General features: G+C 46.8%; 2 protein-coding genes across 5 annotated transcripts in view; both read left to right on the top strand.

The window, feature by feature from the left end:
- Positions 1-18,968, top strand: part of PITPNM1 (phosphatidylinositol transfer protein membrane associated 1) — a 28,439-nt gene that overhangs the window by 6,943 nt on the left and 2,528 nt on the right. For all 4 annotated transcript variants that reach the window (XM_063116943.1, XM_063116944.1, XM_063116945.1 and 1 more), the window contains 16 exons: positions 1,535-1,846; positions 3,126-3,221; positions 5,114-5,221; positions 5,979-6,040; positions 6,269-6,510; positions 7,180-7,369; positions 8,342-8,449; positions 8,816-9,003; positions 10,599-10,798; positions 10,906-11,076; positions 12,946-13,098; positions 15,249-15,397; positions 16,456-16,566; positions 17,713-17,829; positions 18,161-18,309; positions 18,657-18,806. In XM_063116943.1, the coding sequence (XP_062973013.1) occupies positions 1,535-1,846; positions 3,126-3,221; positions 5,114-5,221; positions 5,979-6,040; positions 6,269-6,510; positions 7,180-7,369; positions 8,342-8,449; positions 8,816-9,003; positions 10,599-10,798; positions 10,906-11,076; positions 12,946-13,098; positions 15,249-15,397; positions 16,456-16,566; positions 17,713-17,829; positions 18,161-18,309; positions 18,657-18,806 (2,506 nt within the window). The remainder of the gene's footprint in view (positions 1-1,534; positions 1,847-3,125; positions 3,222-5,113; positions 5,222-5,978; positions 6,041-6,268; positions 6,511-7,179; positions 7,370-8,341; positions 8,450-8,815; positions 9,004-10,598; positions 10,799-10,905; positions 11,077-12,945; positions 13,099-15,248; positions 15,398-16,455; positions 16,567-17,712; positions 17,830-18,160; positions 18,310-18,656; positions 18,807-18,968) is intronic.
- The window catches only part of MRPL16 (mitochondrial ribosomal protein L16), a 119,920-nt gene continuing 103,299 nt past the window's right edge, over positions 2,348-18,968 (top strand). The window contains exon 1 of the mRNA XM_063116951.1: positions 2,348-2,353. The gene's annotated coding sequence lies outside the window, so the exon portion shown is untranslated. The remainder of the gene's footprint in view (positions 2,354-18,968) is intronic.

The following is an 18,968-nucleotide window of genomic DNA, read 5'->3' as shown; positions in this document are numbered from 1 at the left end:
CTGTGCATATTAGCTCCTGGCAGATACTGAATTGGTACCTAAACCTGTGCAGCAATTCTCAGTTGAGAAATTGGGAAACTTTTCACTGCCTACTGACTTAGCCTGTGCTCCTGCATGTTAACACCTTGCATTACTAGGGCGAAGGGTTATGGAGGAGGCAAGAGCCTTTTATAAAGCTTTTACACATTTTTCACTTCATGGATTCGAGCAGAGTCCTGGATTTCTAAAAGAGACTTAAGACTGAAATCATTATCTGTGAGAATGTTTTACTGAACCCCAATACAAGCTGGCTTGACGGAAACTTCATTGTGTGAAGCTAACATTTAATATGTTAAGAATAGGAACTAAGGTTTGGAAGGCAACTGAGTGGAGAGCAAATTATCCGAAGTATCACGCTTAATTCGTTCCCTGTTGCATTGTGTATTAGTTGCCTCCAGTGAAATGTTAGATGGGCTGATATAGTGAGGTATATAGTGATCTCAGGTAAAGGGCAATTACAATATTTCAATAGGAGATTAGATTCCTGCCTACAAGTCAGTGTGGATATTGTATTTGGACTTAGGCCTGGTTCAGACTTAGAACTGAGCCCTTCCTCCACCCCCACCCCCCAATCACAAATACACTCTCCTCTTACCACGCTAGTTTGGTGTTATTTGGGTATGGTGTTAAAACCGGGCTCTCAAAGTGACTTGAGTAGCGTACCCAGTCTCAATTTAGCCTGAGTTAATGATGGTTGAAGATAATGCCAAAACTAGGTCCTGGGTGGGGGAGAATTCATGCACAAGAGGATGCAATCCCACGGCCTGCACCCAGGTTTCTAACCTTGGTCTCCCTTATAAATCTGAACCAGAGCTTTAATGCAGGGGTGGAGAGCCTTTTTTGGCACAGGGGCCAAATTCCAATTTGGGAAGGGTCTTTGGCTGGGGGCACATTCCAGCGGAATGCAAGGTTAAGGGCACAGGGGTGGGGCTAATGACAGTAGGCAGGGCCAAAGCAAAGTGGGCAGTGCAGTTGTAATTCATACCAATTCGGCCATTTTCCCACTAGGTATACAACCCAGAACTCAGTTCTATGCCTGTCGACTTGGGAATTAGCCCGAGTGCAACAGCTTTCTAGCGTACAAAGTGCAACTCAGTTCTGTGCATATTTTTAAATACCTTTCTCTTTCAATACCTTTAAATTTTAGCAATATTTAAAGATATTTAAATCCTCTCTTGGATTATTGATTGGAGATAAGAGTAGGGGTCTCCTGACAGGGCTGGAGGTAGAAAGGGCAGGGCCTCTGGAAACTGCTTGGAGGCCGGATGGGGACCTCTGTGGCTAGAAGGTTGCCCATCCCTTCCTTAATGCTTTCCTTAACTGTGGGAAAACCTGTAGAGGAAACATTTCATGAAGCGAAATGTAATGATCCTTAATGTATTGACAGCTGAAGCCAGGTCTGTTAATAAATAAAGTTAATGGAGGGGAAAGCTGTGGTTTTAATTGGAGTTTGTGAAAAGAGCTGTGCCATCACAACTCTGGACATCCCCTGCAGGCCTACGAAAGGTGATGCTGCGGGCACATCGCCAGGCCTGGTGCTGGCAGGACGAGTGGATAGATCTCACCATGGATGACATCCGTAGGCTGGAGGAAGAGACGGCACGCATGCTGGCGCAGAAGATGGCCACGTGCATGGAGCCTGAGATAGGCCCTGCTGTACCCAGTCCTGAACGCCCAACTGAGCTAGGTGCCTGCGAGAAACAGGACCGAGACGACACCCTAAGGGCTCCTGATTCCTCCCCAGATGATCCATTTGCCAAGCAGTGGTCAACTTCTTCTCGCTCGTCATACTCTTCGCAGCATGCTGGTGAGCCGTAATTGTAGCAATCGGAAATAGCGGAGCCCATTGTAGGGAGGAGAGTAGGACAGGATCAGAGAGGACTTTCCCCTCTCAGAGTATAAATGATTGATGCTACTGGTGGTAAGCTTCAGGTGCAGAGGACTCATGGTAAAGGACCAACAGCATTATCTTGTAACCTCAGATCAGTTTTGCTTTATGCTCAGGGGTTAACTGGCCCCTGTACTGGAGATTAAGATGGATTTCCCCTAGAAATTGGATTGGGTAGCAACCCCAGAAGGGTTTTGCCTTCCATGTAGCACCTGGCTTGCCTTACGTGGATTTGACACACAGCAAGGATGCTTTATCAAAATAGTCTTTGAATTGTGCAGTCATCTGTCTGGTGACATAGCGTACATATGTATACATTTTAGAGACAGATGGTTAAGGGTACTTATTGGATAGTGTTCATGATAGTAACACACCTTTTCTCATTCCTGTCTCCTGTGCTATCGCTCCCCCCCCCACCCCACCCCGTGCTTGAAGCAGAAACTTTTTAAAAAGCACATGAAAATATTGGATACATGCCTGTGTATGTGCTCATGTAGACATTAAAAGGCAGGAGATGGGGGAAACAGTACAGAAGTTCTCTTGTGAAATTGATTGCACCAAGAATTGTTTGCCATCTGGTTAGTCAGTGTCACCATTCACTTCTCTTGTATGAGATGAGGGGAAGCTGCTGCAATTAGACATTAGCAAAATTGAGAGAGCAGGCGCCCCACAGCAAGACTTCCCCTTCGTGTTTGTACAGTAGTAACTTACTGATGCTGAAGGTCACCGTTGCAATTAGGGAGAAGTCATTCCAGTGGCTTCACAGAATAATCACCTGTGAACAGCGTATAAGAAGAAATTGACCGTAGCTTGTAATGGGGAGGGCTTTTGTGGGTGCTTCCAGTCAAGACTTCTATTATGCAATCTCCCTGCCTCAAACATGGAATTTTGCAAGTATGTGTATGTTGAGAAACCATCTCTCATTTGTAACCCCTCCTTTTTCTCCCTATGTTTCTTCCATCTTTCTCCTTAGCACAAAAGGAGCAAAAGATGTAACTGCTGCTCAATGCCTTTTGATTGTTAGTGCTAGGAGCTGCCCATTTGGAAGCACCCTGTATTATTCTCAGATAGGAGTGTTGGGCGTGGGGGAGGCTTGCTTTTGATTTGAGGTGACTTTCTGCTTATTGCTGGCCTTCCACAGAAATAATTCTGTAAAACTCTTGGTCCTGATCTCTCTGTACTTGATGTCTCTCTACAGTTGCTGTGTCTCCCCACAGCTTATCAGAGTGGCGGATGCAAAATATTGCACGGGACTCCGAGAACAGTTCTGAGGAGGAATTCTTTGATGCTCATGGTACGTAGTGCTGAATAGAGGAGCAGTCTGTGTAAGCATCTATTTCTAGGAGGACTCAGAGCTGAAAGAGAGTAATCTGTATGTGCTTTTAGCTGTTGGTTCTGACAGCTTCTACTGCAGGCATGTAGAGACTGGTATTCAGGAGCCTGTGTGAACCAGGCCTCCTTATTTTATTTATTTATTTTATTTATTGCATTTGTATACCACCCCATAGCCGAAGCTCTCTGGGAAGTTCACATAAGATAAAAACACTTAAAAACAATAAACAAAAATTAAAAACCACAAAAATATGCAATATACGCATACGTTTAAAACCACTATAACAACTTTAAAAACTATGAGCCAAAAAAACCCAGGCTCATTACATATTGTTAAATGTTTAGGAGAAAAGTCTTGACCTGGCGCTAAAAAGATGACAATGTTGGCACCAGGCGGGCCTCGTCAGGGAGATTGTTCCACATTTTGGGGGGGGGGGCACCACAGAGAAGGCCTTTTCTCTTGTTGCCATCCTCCGAGCTTCCCTCTGAGTAGGCACCCAGAGGAGGACCTTGGGAGATGGGCCTGTTTGGATTTTTCTCCCCAGCCTCATTTATTTATTTTTTACTACATTTTCTCCGCCTTTCTCAAAGGAGTTCAGTGTAGTTTACAAGGTTCCCTCCCCTCCTTTTTATCCTCACAACAACCCTGTGAGTAGGTTAGGCCAAGAGAGTGACAGGCCCAAGATCATCCAGTGAACTTCAGGACTGAGTAGGGATTTGAACGTTGATTTCCCTAATTTTAGCCCAGCATGCGTAACAACTATACCACACTGGCTGTTTTACAGCTTCCTAACTACAAGCATAATTTGATGTGGAGGGAAAAACATGTTTACTCACTTTCCTGAATGTAGCCATTCCACCACCCTGTCACTGGTTTCAAAGAATGAGAATATGTGAAATTGACTAGACCATTTTGCAGCAACTTCTGGTCTAATAAATATAATTCCTAAGGTTTTTTTTAAAAAATTGTACACCTATACCTCTTCATCAGATGGATTTGCGTGGAGAGGGGAAGATCAGAATCTGTGGTCTTTGTTCTTTGTAGATGGGTGTGCTCACATATGCACAGTGCATAGTTAAGCTATGGAATCTGCTAACACAAGGTATCATATGTGGCCAACTACCTGGATGACTTTAAAAAGGAATGAAAAAAATCCATGGAAGATAAAGGCAGGATGCCTCTGTATACCATTTGCTAGAGAACACAAGCAAGAGGATCCTATTGTGATCAAGCCTTGCTGGTGGGCTTCCCATAGAAATCTGGTGGGCCACTGTGTGAACAGATTGCAGGACTAGATAGGCCTTTGGTCCAATCTAGCATGGCTCTTCTTATGTTCTTATGCAAAGACAGATTTTAGCTAAGTGGTAAAACTCAGGTTTTTGTATGTATAATGCTCCACATTCATAGGAAATATGGGAAGCTGCTTTATACTGAATGAGATGATTGGTCCATCTAGCTCAACATTGTCTACATCGGCCTTCCCAACCTGATGGTCTTCCAGATGGCCATTGTTGATCTACACTGGTGGCCAGGAGCTCTCCAGGGTTTCAGACAGCGGTGTTTCCCATTCCTCCCTGGAGATGCCAGGAATTGAACCTGGGACCTTTTCCCCATTTCTAGTTAAAGATCACAGATTGGAAGTCAGCAAAAGACTCCTGCCTCAGAGTCTGGAGAGCTATCGCCAGACAGCGTGGATGCTTCTGGACTAGATTGACCAATGGTCTGTCTTATAATGCATCTCCTTCAAATCGTTACATTTTTGTCTCCTATTTGTGAACTGTGGATGTAATTGTGGTGGATGTAGCCATATGTTCTGCACTGTACGTGCCTCTCAATGACTTTTGCTTCCCTAGAGGATTTCTCAGACAGCGATGATGTTTTTGCCAAGGAAATCACGAAGTGGAACTCAAATGACTTTCTCGACACTTTGGAGCGACCGAGTGAGCCGGATGATGTTCTTGGTGAGGGAGCAGTTCACATACGGAATAGAAAGGGACCTTGGAAGTGTCCAGAGGTCTTTATGGGGGCTTCTGGAAATCTCTGCCGGGGATTCCAAACACTTGAGACTACACATCTCAAATTCTGCAAATGGCATGCTTCCTAAAAATAGGTCCAATTTGTGTAGAAGTTTGTTTTGGTTTTTATGTTCACTTTGTGCAATTGAATTACACACTTAAAATATTTGGGCGCTGTGGTAGATTTTTTAAAAAAGGGCTTTAATATTGTGTTTTCATCCCCCCCCCCCCACCGTCCCCTTACAAGGGTGCAAAAGGACAGTTGGACATGAACTGAAAGTTCAAAGTTCTCCCACCACCACTCCTTCCTTTCCACTGACCATAGGCCTTGTCTGTTTTCAATAGTTTTTTTGTAAATACAACCAATGTATTTTGAGGCTTTTCTCTGGTACCAGTGGTCTAGAAACTTGCTATTTAAAAAAGCCCAAAGTGCATGCTGTTGCCTTCTGTGTTCAACATTGTCTTCCACCTTTTGCAGCCTAAGCATAGCCGTGCAGATTCCTGGATTTCTCTGCTTATAGTTGCAAGAGCATATGGGTTCTGGTGACAGATCTCTGTCTCTCTCTGTCCCTTGAAGTGCAGCTGTGAGGGCCACTCTTCCTCCCAACTATGACTACTCTCCTCCATGCCCTCTAGAGCCTGTCTTTGCTTTTGCTTTCCTTCTCTATCCAGTGCTGCTCATTGAAATAACTTGTCTTTGCAGTTGATACTGCTGGGGCAGCCAAGCCAGATAGTGATGAGGTCACTGCGCCTGGCCCACCAGAGGTGAGCAAACCTACTTTAGTACCTTCATAGCTATGGTACCAAGCCACAGGAGAGAGCTAATGGTGATGGCACTGTTGTTATCATCTCCTAAGCCACCTTTCCAGAATCCTGGCTGGACTGTATGGGGCACCAGGTTCAATTCCTCCATCATGGCTTGGGTGATAGCCACCCCATCCCATGTCCACTGCAGCGATGTCCCTCACTCTTCCCCCATGTCTCTTTCCATAGGCCGGCTCGGAAGACCTCTCCAGGACATGCCGTATCCACGCACTCTTCCTGATCCTCCACAGTGGCAACATCCTAGACCAGGGCGTGGGAGAGCCAGGCTCCAAACAGGCCGATGTACACACGCTCACGGCCACCTTGGACTCGGTCACTCGCCTACACTTCCCCGAGGCATTGGGGCACATTGCACTGCGCCTGGTGCCGTGCCCGCCTATCTGTGCTGCTGCCTACGCCCTTGTCTCTAAGTAGGAAGCATGTTTTGTCAGGCAATTGGTGGTGGGCAGGGCTGCTCCCTTCTCTTGTCTGTCTAATCCAAAGCTTGAGGTAGCTGAGCCTGAGGGGGGCAAATAAGAGCAGTGGCACCTTCTCCATGCTGGCTGTGTGGGGATCCATTGCCACTGTGAGCCTTTTAATTTGGGTGGGTGCTAAGCTATCATGAAAAGGGTGAGGTCTGTATTCTATGGTAGTTTGCGCGGGGATGTAGGCAAAGAACTTGAAGTCAGCGATGTGCAACTGAGAGTGAGGATGTAGCCAGGAAGGGGAGCTGTGTTTGTGGTGGAAGCTGGAGACCTTAGGGCAGGCATTTTACAAGATAAAACTCCCCCTTTTTCTTTTTTCTTTTCTTCTCTTTAGAGCTCTGGCTCTCTTCCCCATAGCCGCTCAGGAGCTTTGGATATTGGGGTGGAAAATTTTCCCATTGATCTCAGAAGGACTGCTGGGCCCGAGGCCAGTTCTTAGACTGTGTACTGGCTGGCTGGCCATGGCTGGCTATGGGTGCCTTTGGCTCCAGGCAATCTGAGGATCACAGCAAAGAGGCACCTCCTGAGCTCTTCGCTGAGGCTTGGGCTGCCTAGGTGTTAGCAGCACTTGGTCTGTGCTTGTGTCCTGATCACTTTTCTCCTCTCCTTTCCCAGACTCAGCCCCTACAGTCATGATGGTGACAGTCTGTCCAGCAGCCAAGATCACATCCCACTGGCTGCTTTGCCTCTCCTGGCCACCTCCTCGGGCAGTTACCAGAATGCCGTCGCAACCGTCATTTCCCGTACCAACCAGGCCTATGCTAATTTCATCCACTCCCCTGATGGCACTGGCTTCTGTGGCCAGGTGAGAGGGCAGGTTAATATCAGGGCGGACATGGAAGAGGGGGAATCTGAATATTGTGAAGAAAAATCTTAAATTTCTGTGGCCCAAATGCTTCAGTTGCAACAAACATTTTAAGCTGCATTGCTGTGGTGGTCAATTTTTTCTTCTATTTTTTCTTCATTGTCTTCTTTTTAAATAGGGTTAAGAATCTTCTTGTTCAGGGGAAAGGAAGGCTAGAGTTAAGAAGATTAGGGTGCAATATATGTATAAAAGCAGAGACACCAGGACCCTTTGAGTATAATTTTACGTAGACTGCAAGAAGTTCCATCCAGACCCCTTCCTGATTAATGAGGGCATATCTACACTAGAAATTTAAACCAATTTAACTCTCATGGCTTCCTCCAAAGAATGGTTGAGATTAGTAGTTTGGGGAAGGTGCTGTGACTTCTGCATTACAGATCTGCTTTCTTTTTATAAAACCAAAATGCCCGGGATTGCTTATCTTGGAGCAGTTAAAACAAGTGCAGATGTCACTTGATGCCCATGTGATTTCAGGGTGGGTGTCCCTACAAGTTCTTGCCTTTGTTTTTATGATGATAGTTCAGGTCCTCAGGATTCCATATCAGGCCATGTTGGGATTTTTGGACTGTGCTCTGTTGGGCAATTGCAACATTGGAGTAGACCATTAGCATTGGTCTCTTCTTAGCAAGACCTCTGTACTCTTCAGCTCTATTTCCCCCGTAAGATTTTTGAACAAGATAGAGAGCAGGCTAGGCTTGGAACACAAGCTCTTGATGATGTTCTCAGATACTCTTTCCCCAATTCTTAGTTATAGGAAAGGGTTAGGAATATGGATCCTACCTCTCTGGGTTTGCTTTAAAAGTTGGTGAAGCTTGGACTTCCCCTGATTAGGATTCAACATGGGCTTTCTGTGCTTAAGTACCAGCTTCCAGGAGTGGGATGCTAACTGTGTATTCACTTTCCCCCTTCCAGGTGCTACTCATTGGGGACTGCGTCGGGGGGATCCTGGCCTTTGATGCCCTCTGCCAAAGCCGGGTTGGCGGGTCAGGCAGTCGTGGGAGCAGCCGCCGTGGCAGCATGGTCAGTTACTGAGCCCTAGAACAGATCTTCTTATGTGTGCCTAAGTTTCTTCTTTGCTCTCTTGAGCTTGCAGAGAGGAAGGAAGTCTTGCTAAGTGGTTGTAAGATAAGGGGAGGAAGTGAGAGTTGACATGGGAGGAACAAGTTTCTCTCTTGATTTGGCTGTAGCAATGGGGAGTATTTTTCACCCAGATGTTCTTGTTCTAGTATGTACTATCTCCAATGAGTCATCTGTCCTATTTCCACTTGCTTTGATGCCTAGTGAATTCTACTAGTACCGGAGAAGATCCTGCCCTTTTTAATACATGCTTTTGGATCTCCTCAGTAGAACCAAGACATACACTCATTGCTCCATCCTCTCTTTCAGAACACGGAGCTGCTTTCTCCAGAGACCTCTGTGTCACGAGACCCCCTGCTCGAGAGGGCGGAAGCATTTGGAGGGATGGGCCGTGCCAGTCCTGAGCCAGGAGCGCTCCCACCCCCCCAGAGGCGCAATGACAACGTGGTGGTGCAGGAGGGCGACTCTTTGCAACAGCAGCAGCAATTCTTGTCCAGGTGAGAAGATATGGGAGGAGAGGCTGCAAAGGAGATCAGCCTTCTGGATGACAGAATCTATAGGATTAGACTGGTACTCATCCTAATCGATAGGATTATCACTCTTCTTCTGTAAAGCACAACTGCCTGACATCCTGTTTTAAATAGGAGGCCTTTCTTAGTAGATTTCTCCAATATTAAAGTGAGTACACAAAACAGGCTGGTTCAACCTCAGGGAGTCTCCTTTAATCTGAAATTCTAAACCAGGGGTGGGCAATTTGTAGGCCAAAACTTCCGGCTGGCTGCAATGCCCATCAGTCGTAGCCAGCATAGTCAATGGGGGAGAGCCACAAGTTGCCCACCCTTGCCCAACCCACTTGGGGCAAACCTAAACTGCAGCCTGGTGTAGTCACACGATTGGCTTAAGAAAATATCAGCAAGTAATAATTAAAAACAAAACCACTCCCAACAATTATAACAAATCATTAAATGATTATTATCAGCCAAAGCAGCCTTCCCCAACCTGATGCGCTCTAGATTTGTTGGAATACAACTGTAGGGCAGTTCAGAGCTGTAGTCCAGCACATCTGGAGGACACCAGGTCAGTGAAGGCTGTCCTGTAAAATAACAAATATTTGCTGAACATATTGCTAGCAAGGGGTATTCGTTACCTGCTGTGTTTAGGTAGCTTCCAGATTATGCTGCTGTTATGTGATTTCCGTGTGTCATTCATAGAATTTAACCAGGAGCGAGGAGAGGGGGTCCAGTCAATGTCATCTTCCACTTGTAACCCTCCTATGCTTTCTAACTGCTTCTTCCATCTTCTTTCTTACCACAAATAATCCTTCAAGGAGGAAGGTAGAATAGGTGCACAATGTCCTTTGGTTAGTAGCTCTCTGTCTTGGAAGCTCCCTTGGTGTTTACCTTAATGCGTATTCCCTTCATATGTGTGATTTTCTCCCCTCTGTTCTCTTGGATGTCTTTAACTCCTTCTAAAATAATGCTGAAGCTGTGCAGCTGCCCCCATGCACATATCCATACCCCAGTAAATGAGATGCAGTGTGCACAAAAGAGGAGGAAAGGGAAATCTTGATATGAATCAATGTAATAGCTGGACTCTAAGATATTGAAGTAGCTGACTGTGGCCTAAGGTTTATCCCGGGATTGTCCCGGGGTCGTCCCTGCCTGCTCCCGGGATATCCTGTGTGGCATTTACATGAACAGGGATGACCCCGAGACGATCCCAGGATAAACCTTAGGTCTAGCTAAGGCCTTAGGGTCTGGTAAGAAAAGGTGCCTAAGGAGAATAGGGGCATAGGTACAGTGCTGCAAATTCACTACTTTTAAAAAAGAAGGAAGTGGTGGCGGGGTGATGTCTGGGAAAGGTTGACAGCACAACTGTCTAGGCCGTGCCACTTCAGCAAACTCCCCATTTGATTCATAGGGAGGGGAAACAAACAGATCATGGAACATGGTGCTGACTTTGTTGCCAGCAGTATAAAACGGCTGCCTAGAGGCACCCTTGATGTGCTCTTCCTAGGGGAAGTGTTCCCTGGGGAGAAAGAGTTGTGGTCCCTTTCTTGGCAGTGACACAGTCTTTTTCCTGCTGTCCGTAGCCTGCAGGCTAGCATGCCTGCCTCAGAGGCAGAAGGAGACCCTCGGCGTAGCAGTAACTCTTCATCCTCCATGGTGGAAACGTTTGAGGGGCCAAGCACAGTTGGGAAACTGGAGTTCAAGGTGTCCGGCTTCTTCTTGTTTGGTTCACCCCTGGGGCTGGTCCTTGCCCTGCGTAAGACGGTGATGCCTGCCATGGACGGTAAGGGCCTCCTTTCTCCCGTCCTCCTGCCTTCCCTTGCCATCTTCCTTTCGCCTCTACTCTGTTGTTGGTGTAGGCTTTTCACACCCTTTCTCTTGCCTCTTCAGTGGCCCAGATGCGCCCCTCCTGTGAACAGATCTACAACCTATTCCATGCAGCTGACCCCTGTGCCTCTCGCCTGGAACCTTTGCTGGCCCAACAGTTCCACGCCATGCCCCCCTTTGCCGTTCCCCGCTATCAGAAGTATCCGCTGGGAGATGGATCGTCCACTTCATTGGGTGAGGAGAACCACCATGACAGCCAGGCTTGGACGGTCTGGGGACATGTTGCTTCCACCCTTTGGGGAATATGGATGTGGAAAAATATGCTATAGCCAGAGTGAGATATGAGTGCCCAGACATGGAGGGACTTGTGAGATGTGGTGTTGGTTGTTCTGTATTTCGCAGGAGTTGCGGGCACAAGACTGAATTTTCAAGCACTGGGGCACTATAGAATGAGCAGGGATGGTTTTAAATATGAGGCACAATGGAGAATAGGGCAGATACCTGTTCTAGGAAGCTCTAGCATTCAATGAAGTCAGGCATAAGTGACTTGTGACCCTCCAGATTTTTTTGGCCTACCGCTCCCATAGTCCCTAGCCAATGTAGCTAATAGTGAGGGATCATGGGAGTTACAGACCAAAACATCTAGAAAGCCACATGTTGCTCACCCCTGTATTAAGTAATCAGGGGAGTTCTGTCTTCTGCTGTGCTGAGAATTTCAGCAGGTGACGCGGTTACCATCAGTGATGTGCTGCAGTAGCGTGAAAGCTGCACCTGCAGAAGACCACCCTGGTCTTCACAGGCAACAGAATGGGGGAGGGTCACATTGACCTGTACCTATTTCCAGCATTTGGTTCTTCAGCCAAAAACACTCCCAGTGCTGTTTACATGAGATTAATGCCATACAAGTCAGTCTTATAATCTCAAAGACATGGCATGAAAGAAAAGAAGAAAAGGACTGTTCAAGGAGAATGAGGAGCACGGTGGAGCTGGCCTCTCACCAGAGCAAGTGGCACCAGCCTTGCTTCCCACCTTTCCTAATGCTTCTGCAGCCAGATGGAATGGCAACCTGCCCCCTTGCGTTCAGTACTCCCTGCACGTAGAAAGCTGGCCTACATGGTAAAGGGTGCTTTTACTAGATGCTTTCTGAGCTAGAGTTCTATTTGCAGGTAGTTTTATATGGGGGAGCATTAAAAAAAAAGTCATCCCTTGCTGCAGTCTGAATATCAGCCCATTCTACCACTTTATTCTGTCGCATGTATCAATCCCGCTGTAGTCTTCATCCCCAATTTAAAAAGTTTTTGTTGCATGCATTGCCACATATAGGTTCAGTTAGTGGCACAACCAGGTTCTGAAAAGTGTTAGGCTCAAGGAGAAACTATTCTTCCCACCTCAAATTACTCACTGCCTCATATAGATAAAGATAGAAGGGGAAGGCCCTCCGTGGTTATTTTTTGGCTACCAACAGTAGGAGTTTGGAACCTCTGCTCTATTCTTTCACTGACAGGAAAAATATATAGGTTTTGTTCAGTTGCTTTCCCCTCCATTTTTGGATTGAATATTTTTGTTACTTTTTTATTACTACGATTAGTAGTAGCATGTAGGTAGTGTGCATCTGCGTGTGTAAGAGAGAGAGGGATTGTAGAGTATAAATGAAATGGAAATACAAATATGTTCCTTACTTGTGACTGCACTGAGCTTCCACATTGCATCTGCAAATCTTAAGGTGCCTCTCACACATCATGGCAGCTACTTTGATCCCATGCTGCAAGTGTGTACAGGTGAATATCATGACCACATGGGCAGGTTTGATTGAGTGGGTCTTTCTGGAGGAACCAGCATCCAGAGGAAGGCTGCGGATTCTGCAGGGGAATCCCATGGAGTTGACCGCAATCATGAGGTCATGTTGTGCGTGCGTGCCCACACCCCTGTAACATGACATGCTTGAAGCTGCCCCTATGATGCTGGCTGGGTGTGGTTAGGACTCTGTCTAAGGAAGGGCACTTCAGGGTCTGTAGACAATGTACAGTGGAGGACTGGAAGTGATTGATGTATGCGTGGCAATTGCTGTGCTCACCTCTGCTTATATCTTTCTCCTTGGCTTAGCTGAGGCTTTGCAGACTCACTCTGCCCTCTTCATGAATGAGCTAGACCTTGTAACTCCCCCTACTCCGACAGGGGTGTTTGGGGGTTTCTGGAAAGGAAACGAGGCAACCACAAGCGAGAACACTGTGACCAGCACCAGTGAAGTTGTCAAAAGTGAGTGCTCTGCTGCCTGCTTCTTCTCTTTTCACCATTTACACAAAACCATAGTTCAGGTCTGGCCCCATGCCTGTTACTCACCCAAATCCGTGTGGCCATTTTGTGGTCAGGTTTTTTCCCTTCAACGTTTTAAAAACAGTGCTTGTTTTTAATGAACATTCATTTGTTTTTGCAGCAATACTTTTCCAGCTCTTTTAGCCATGAAAAACAGTAGATGATGAAGTGTTTCATGTATTCCTTGGAAGTAATTGTAACCTGTTGCCTCTTTGGTCACGGATACTCCGAGGACGTGTCTTCCTTGTGCCCCTTGTGTCTTTAAAACTTCGGCGAATCAAGCTGTCCCTTCACACGGAGCAGTCCTTTCTGAATATATTAACTGCAATTTCAGAAAGCAACTTGAACAATGATGCTTGTGTCCATGAGTCAAGTGAGTTCATTTTGCAAGGGCTGAATGTTTGCTGTGCTGCCAAGAAAACGCTTGTCTGGCACACCCGAATTCCACAGTCCTGTCATTGCTTGGCCATATTGTGCCCTCTTTGTGTGTCACTTGAATTCTGGACTGGAGTGCTTCCACAGTCTCCTGGCACAGCCAAGCCATCGGGCTTGTGTCTCTCATACTAATGAAAACGGGAGCTCTGTTATATGGTGAATAAAGACTAAAAGGATGCAATCCTGTGTATGGCCAGGCCACTTAAATTTAATTGAAGTAGAATGTAAGGAGCCCATTGAAGTAAATGGAATGTATCAGTTGAGTAGCTAGGACCAAACTGGGCATGACACTAAAATGCATATTGCACTGATTGTGTGGAGTTTCTTTTTTTTTTAAAAAAAAAAATAACATCAGCTAGGGGTGGGGGCTGTTAATTATCAGGATCCCCCCCCAAAGTAAATACCAGCTTCGGAGGAGGGACTGAAGCAAGTGAAGAAAGGGTTGAAGAAGAATGGCCTGCTGGGAGAGATTCGTCAGCTTAATAGCCTTTTCGAATTCAAGAAGGCTATAAAGACTGATCTCTCCCAGTAGGCCTACCCAAATGAATGTTAAGATATTTGACGGTTATTTCAATGTATTATTTGTATATGTTTTTAATCAGTTTTATTTTATGGTATTTGTATCTAATGTTGTTCCCCGCCTCGATCCAGAAGGAGAGGCGGGTAAGAAATTACTGTTGTTGTTGTTGTTATTTTCCTCCTCTGTGCCTGCTGTGATCCCAAAAATTATTACCCCTCCTGCCTCAATTGATGCTGTTTGTATTTTTAAAAACTGCCGTTTAAATGCAGAGATACATTTAATGACAAGTCTAGCTTAGTCATTGGGTGATCTGTTTAGATTGCCTTGGGGCTTTTGTTCTGACGTGGAGGTTGGCTTAGAAAGAGGGGACGGTGTAGGGTTGGGGGCTTGGAAGGGCAAGATGTTATGGCGTGAAGGCCAGGGATCCTTGTGATGGATTTTTGCTTAGCTGCCCCCTTCTTTGGCTGTCTAGGCTGTGTGCCTTTTGTTAAGAAGATGGGCTGGATAGAGTGTGGTGGAATAAAACAGAACCTGTGTTTGTGAAGCATTGTTGGGGTAAAGCTGGCTCGTCATAGCTCTGCCCTAGCAGATGTTGCCTTTGGGCCCCATGCCCTGCGTAGCTATTGTAATATAATTATTATTGACTCATATGTCATGATACTAGCAACAACAAAAAAGATGTGGATCCCTGATTTTGCACTGTGTTGTTCACTTCTGCTTTTAGCATCTAGGCTTTCAGCTCAGGGCTCATTTTTTTAAAAAAGTTAAGCTTAATGCCTTTTAATTAAGCTGTTGTGTACTTAGGCTATGTCTGTAAAGGATTGGTTGTTGTGACAGATGTGGCCATATCCCTACTAATGCTTATATTATTTTTGCATGGCCTAAAGATGTGAAGGCCTGATGGGGGAAACGTTTGTTTTTTTTCTCCCCCCCCCCGGGGGGTTTTGCTTCTCTAGAATGTGATAAATATGATTTGTGTGTTGGTTTAGGAAGAAAAATAAAGATAATGGTAAAGGGTGCACGTACTATGAGGAGTCAGTCATGCCGTGGTGTAATTCACAGTGGCAGTGGGGAGAGAAATAAGGCAGGCACATCCCTGGGGCCACCCTAATACAAGGTCTCTTCCCTCCGTGTCTAGTTCTGGATCGTTGGTGGGGAGCTAAACGCATTGACTACTCTCTTTACTGCCCGGAGGCACTGACGGCCTTCCCCACCATTACTCTGCCTCACCTCTTCCATGCCAGCTATTGGGAAAGTGCGGATGTCGCTGCCTTCATCCTGCGCCAGGTACGAGAACTCTTGCAGGCAAAGTGGAAGAGAAAGCGCCACTGGGCTGGGAAACAGGTGGCTGCAGCTGTGACTCTGATGGGAAGCTGCCAATAGAGAAGTGGTTTATTGTAGGAGGGGAGAGGCATAGGAGGCAACTAGCTCCTTTGCAAGTGGAGCACCTGCCTTGCATGCAGAAGGTCCCAGGTTCAGTCCCTGGCATCTCCAGGTAGGACTGGAAAAATTCCTGCTTGAAACCCTGGAGAGCAGCTACTGCTAGTCAGTGTCAACAATACCAGGCTAGATGGACCAGTGACATAGGCCGCTCCCCATGTTCTCAACTCAGGCATGGGATGTGGGATTTGAATGGGGGAGAGGCTTTAGTGGACACATTTGACATAGACAGTTTTGGTGACTGGTGAGTTGCATAGGAGAGTGCAACCATGATGGAAATTTTGGAGGCGATGAGGGTTTTGAGGAGGGTTCTCTTCTCTGGTTCCCTGTTGAATAAATCGTGGACCCCTGAACAAGGTCATGAATCGAGAGGACAGGCCCAGGAGGCTGATTCCCTGTATGCTTCATAAGGAAGCCCTAATGGTGCAGAGCAGAAGCTGGTTCTGTTCCAGAAGGCAAAAGAGAGTATTGCTCTGTGTGCCAGGGACTGACATTGACTCCTGGTTCAGAGAAACAAAAGCAAACAGGAGGTTGTAGGAGTAAGACCTATAGCTCAGCAGTAGAGCACAGGCTTAGCATGCAGGAGGTCCCAGGTTCAGTCCCTGGCAACTCCCGTTAGAAAGGATCCAATGATAGGAGAGTGGGCTACTTGAATCCCTGGAGCGTAAGCAACTTTGGGACATTTAGACAACTAGACTGAACTGGTATGAGGCAGCCTCCGTCCTATGTTTCCCGTGAGTACTAGCAAGAGCAGTAAGCCTAGCAATGGTGCTTGCCTTGTGCCATTTTGAAAGGATATAAACAGAAGCAGAGAGTTAAGCAACAGCACCTTTTACTAGTTGCTGCATGTTTTTGACTGTGGTTAAAAGTCCAGGCTGGGCACTCCTGACGTTCTGTGGTTGCAGGTGATTGAGACGGAGCAGCACCAAGTGACGGAGAATGAGGAAAGTTCCATCTACAGCCCAGCATTTCCTCGTGAAAAGTGGCAGCGCAAACGCACGCAAGTGAAGATACGGGTATGCCGTCTTGTCCCCTGTAGGGGCCTGCCTTGTCTCTGTTTTACATGGCAAACTGGGATCTGTCTTGGGCTGGAGCACTTATGACTTTGGCTTTGGAAAGGGCATAGGGGCGGATCCTAGTTCCTTTTGTGGCCAATACCCTATTTCTTCGATTCTAAGACTCACTTTTTCCCCCATATAAACATCTCTAAAAATGGGGTGCGCCTTAGAATCACGGGTGTTTCTTAGGGTTTTTTTTTTCTGTTGGTGGTACTGAAATTAGTGTGTGCCTTACAATCGAAGAAATACGGTAAGTTTTGCAGATGTTACCTTGTCACCAGTTCTTGTCTGTCTTCCTCTCTTTCCCTTTATCCCTCCAATACATGCCCAACGCATTCTGAATTCTGTACAGAAGAAAAGCCATTTCAAATTATGGACTAAAGTGGGGCATTTTATGTAGATGATGCATCATTTACAAAATGTGTTTGGAGCAAAAGATTTGGAATTTCTTGTTGTCATGCTCCTGATGTTATTTGTGCCTCGGTAGCAACATTGGGAGAATCAACTTCCCAATGCAGCTAACCAGGAACTGTCTAGGACGGGGTGGGGCAGGTGAAGCTGCCACTTTCCCAATCCCTTTGTTACCTCTGATTTGTGATGAGAGGTAAGGGGATTCTCTTGCATGCTACTCCCCTTCCATTCAGAGGAGGACCCAGCACAAAGAGGAATTCCCTTGTTACCTTCAATTACAGATTGGCAATAACAATGGAATTCCTCTTGCTAATTTCTCCCCCCCCCCCCTCCAAATACCCTCCCGGCCAGGAGGTAGGTCTTGGGGAGGGTGTGGGGTGGGGCCCAGAGGAGAACCCAAGCCTCTGCAAGCCAGATGGGCAAGCTCCATGGGCTGCATGTGGGCTGGGGGTTGCCCGCCCTGGTTTATAGGCACAAGCAGCTGCCATGTGGCGAAATCTCTCTGTTTCTCCCACCCTCCCAAAAAAGTGCTTAAATGCTCCAGGAGTTTGCTCTCCTGAATGGGAGCTGGAATAGTTCTATTCTCTAGCCAGTTCCGTTGCTGCCATTGGGTGGGCAGCTCCAGTTCCTAGGAATTCATGTTCCTGTTGCTGAAATGAAGTTGGTAAAAGCTGCTCACCCTTTGTTTTTCAGAATGTCACAGCAAACCACCGTGCTGGCGATGTCATTGTGTGTGAGGGGCAACCCCAAGCCCTCAATGGGCGCTTCATGTATGGCCCACTGGATGTGGTGACTCTGACCGGGGAGAAGGTAATAAAGGGCCTAGCTGCACAGGGGTCTGCTGGGGATAAGCAAACCAAAGTCACTTGCACAAGGAATGGAAAGGTCCCCTAGGGGCTGAGGAGTTGCAGAAATAGAGTGTATCAGCAGAGTGGACTAGGGAATGTCCAACAGGGAGTGCGGGAAGATGGCCGTGAGCAGATCATGGAGTAACAAGGACTTGGGAACTAAGGGGGAGGTCCTGCCTCTCCCCCTGCAGTTCTCACAACTAAGGGGTTAGTTGAGCTTGGGGGTAAGGAATGCAATGAAAAGTACATGCAGTGGAATGAACAACGCTGCTGCTTGGGATCTCTTGTCACAGGTGGACATCTACATCATGGCACAACCACTGTCAGGGAAATGGGTCCACTATGGCACAGAGGTGACAAGTGGCAGCGGGAGACTTTCCTACACCCTTGCCGAAGAGAAGATGCTGGGTATTGGCATGTACCCTGTCCGCATGGTGGTGAGGTGAGTCCTTGGCTGTGGTTGACCTCTTGAGCCGCTTCCTCGGGGGTGGGGGTGGACAATCGATTCTCCGTCTAGGCTGGCTTATTGCCCTAGAGGTTATGACCCTCGGGGCCTTGATGCAGACCTTATTATACATGGGTTGCATTGGTATATCTCCCGCCAGTCTACCACCATTGAACTGTTTGACCGTTCTCTTCCTTTGTTTTCTAAAGCTATAGAGGGGAAGAGCCAGCCTTTTGGTGCCTCTATCCCCATGGGTTCTTTGGATGCCTTGGCCATGCAGTGCTGCTTCTGAGACGGTGGGGCTACTTGTTATTGTCCTGGCTCCATTTTGCTTCTCTCCACAGGGGTGATCACACCTATGCTGAGTGTTTCCTGACTGTGGTAGCCAAGTCCACTCCTTGTGTAGTCTTTAGTATTGATGGTTCCTTCACAGCCAGTGTCTCCATTATGGGCAGTGATCCCAAGGTGCGCGCTGGTGCTGTTGATGTAGTAAGGTACGTAAGAGCTCTCTCCATGGATCCCATACTCCTTCTTGACCTGCTTGCCAACTGGTCTCTTTTCCTTTTCTAAATGGCCCCAGAGTGTGTGCCAGGGATGCTGAAAGTTGCTATGAAGATCTCTGTCACTATATTTCCTGGTCGATTTCCACAATCCTG

This window comes from Elgaria multicarinata, chromosome 2, assembly GCF_023053635.1.
Source record: "Elgaria multicarinata webbii isolate HBS135686 ecotype San Diego chromosome 2, rElgMul1.1.pri, whole genome shotgun sequence".
Classification (NCBI taxonomy): domain Eukaryota; kingdom Metazoa; phylum Chordata; class Lepidosauria; order Squamata; family Anguidae; genus Elgaria; species Elgaria multicarinata.
The sequence above is the reverse complement of the archived record's forward strand: the minus strand, read 5'-3'. Positions and strand labels throughout refer to the sequence as shown.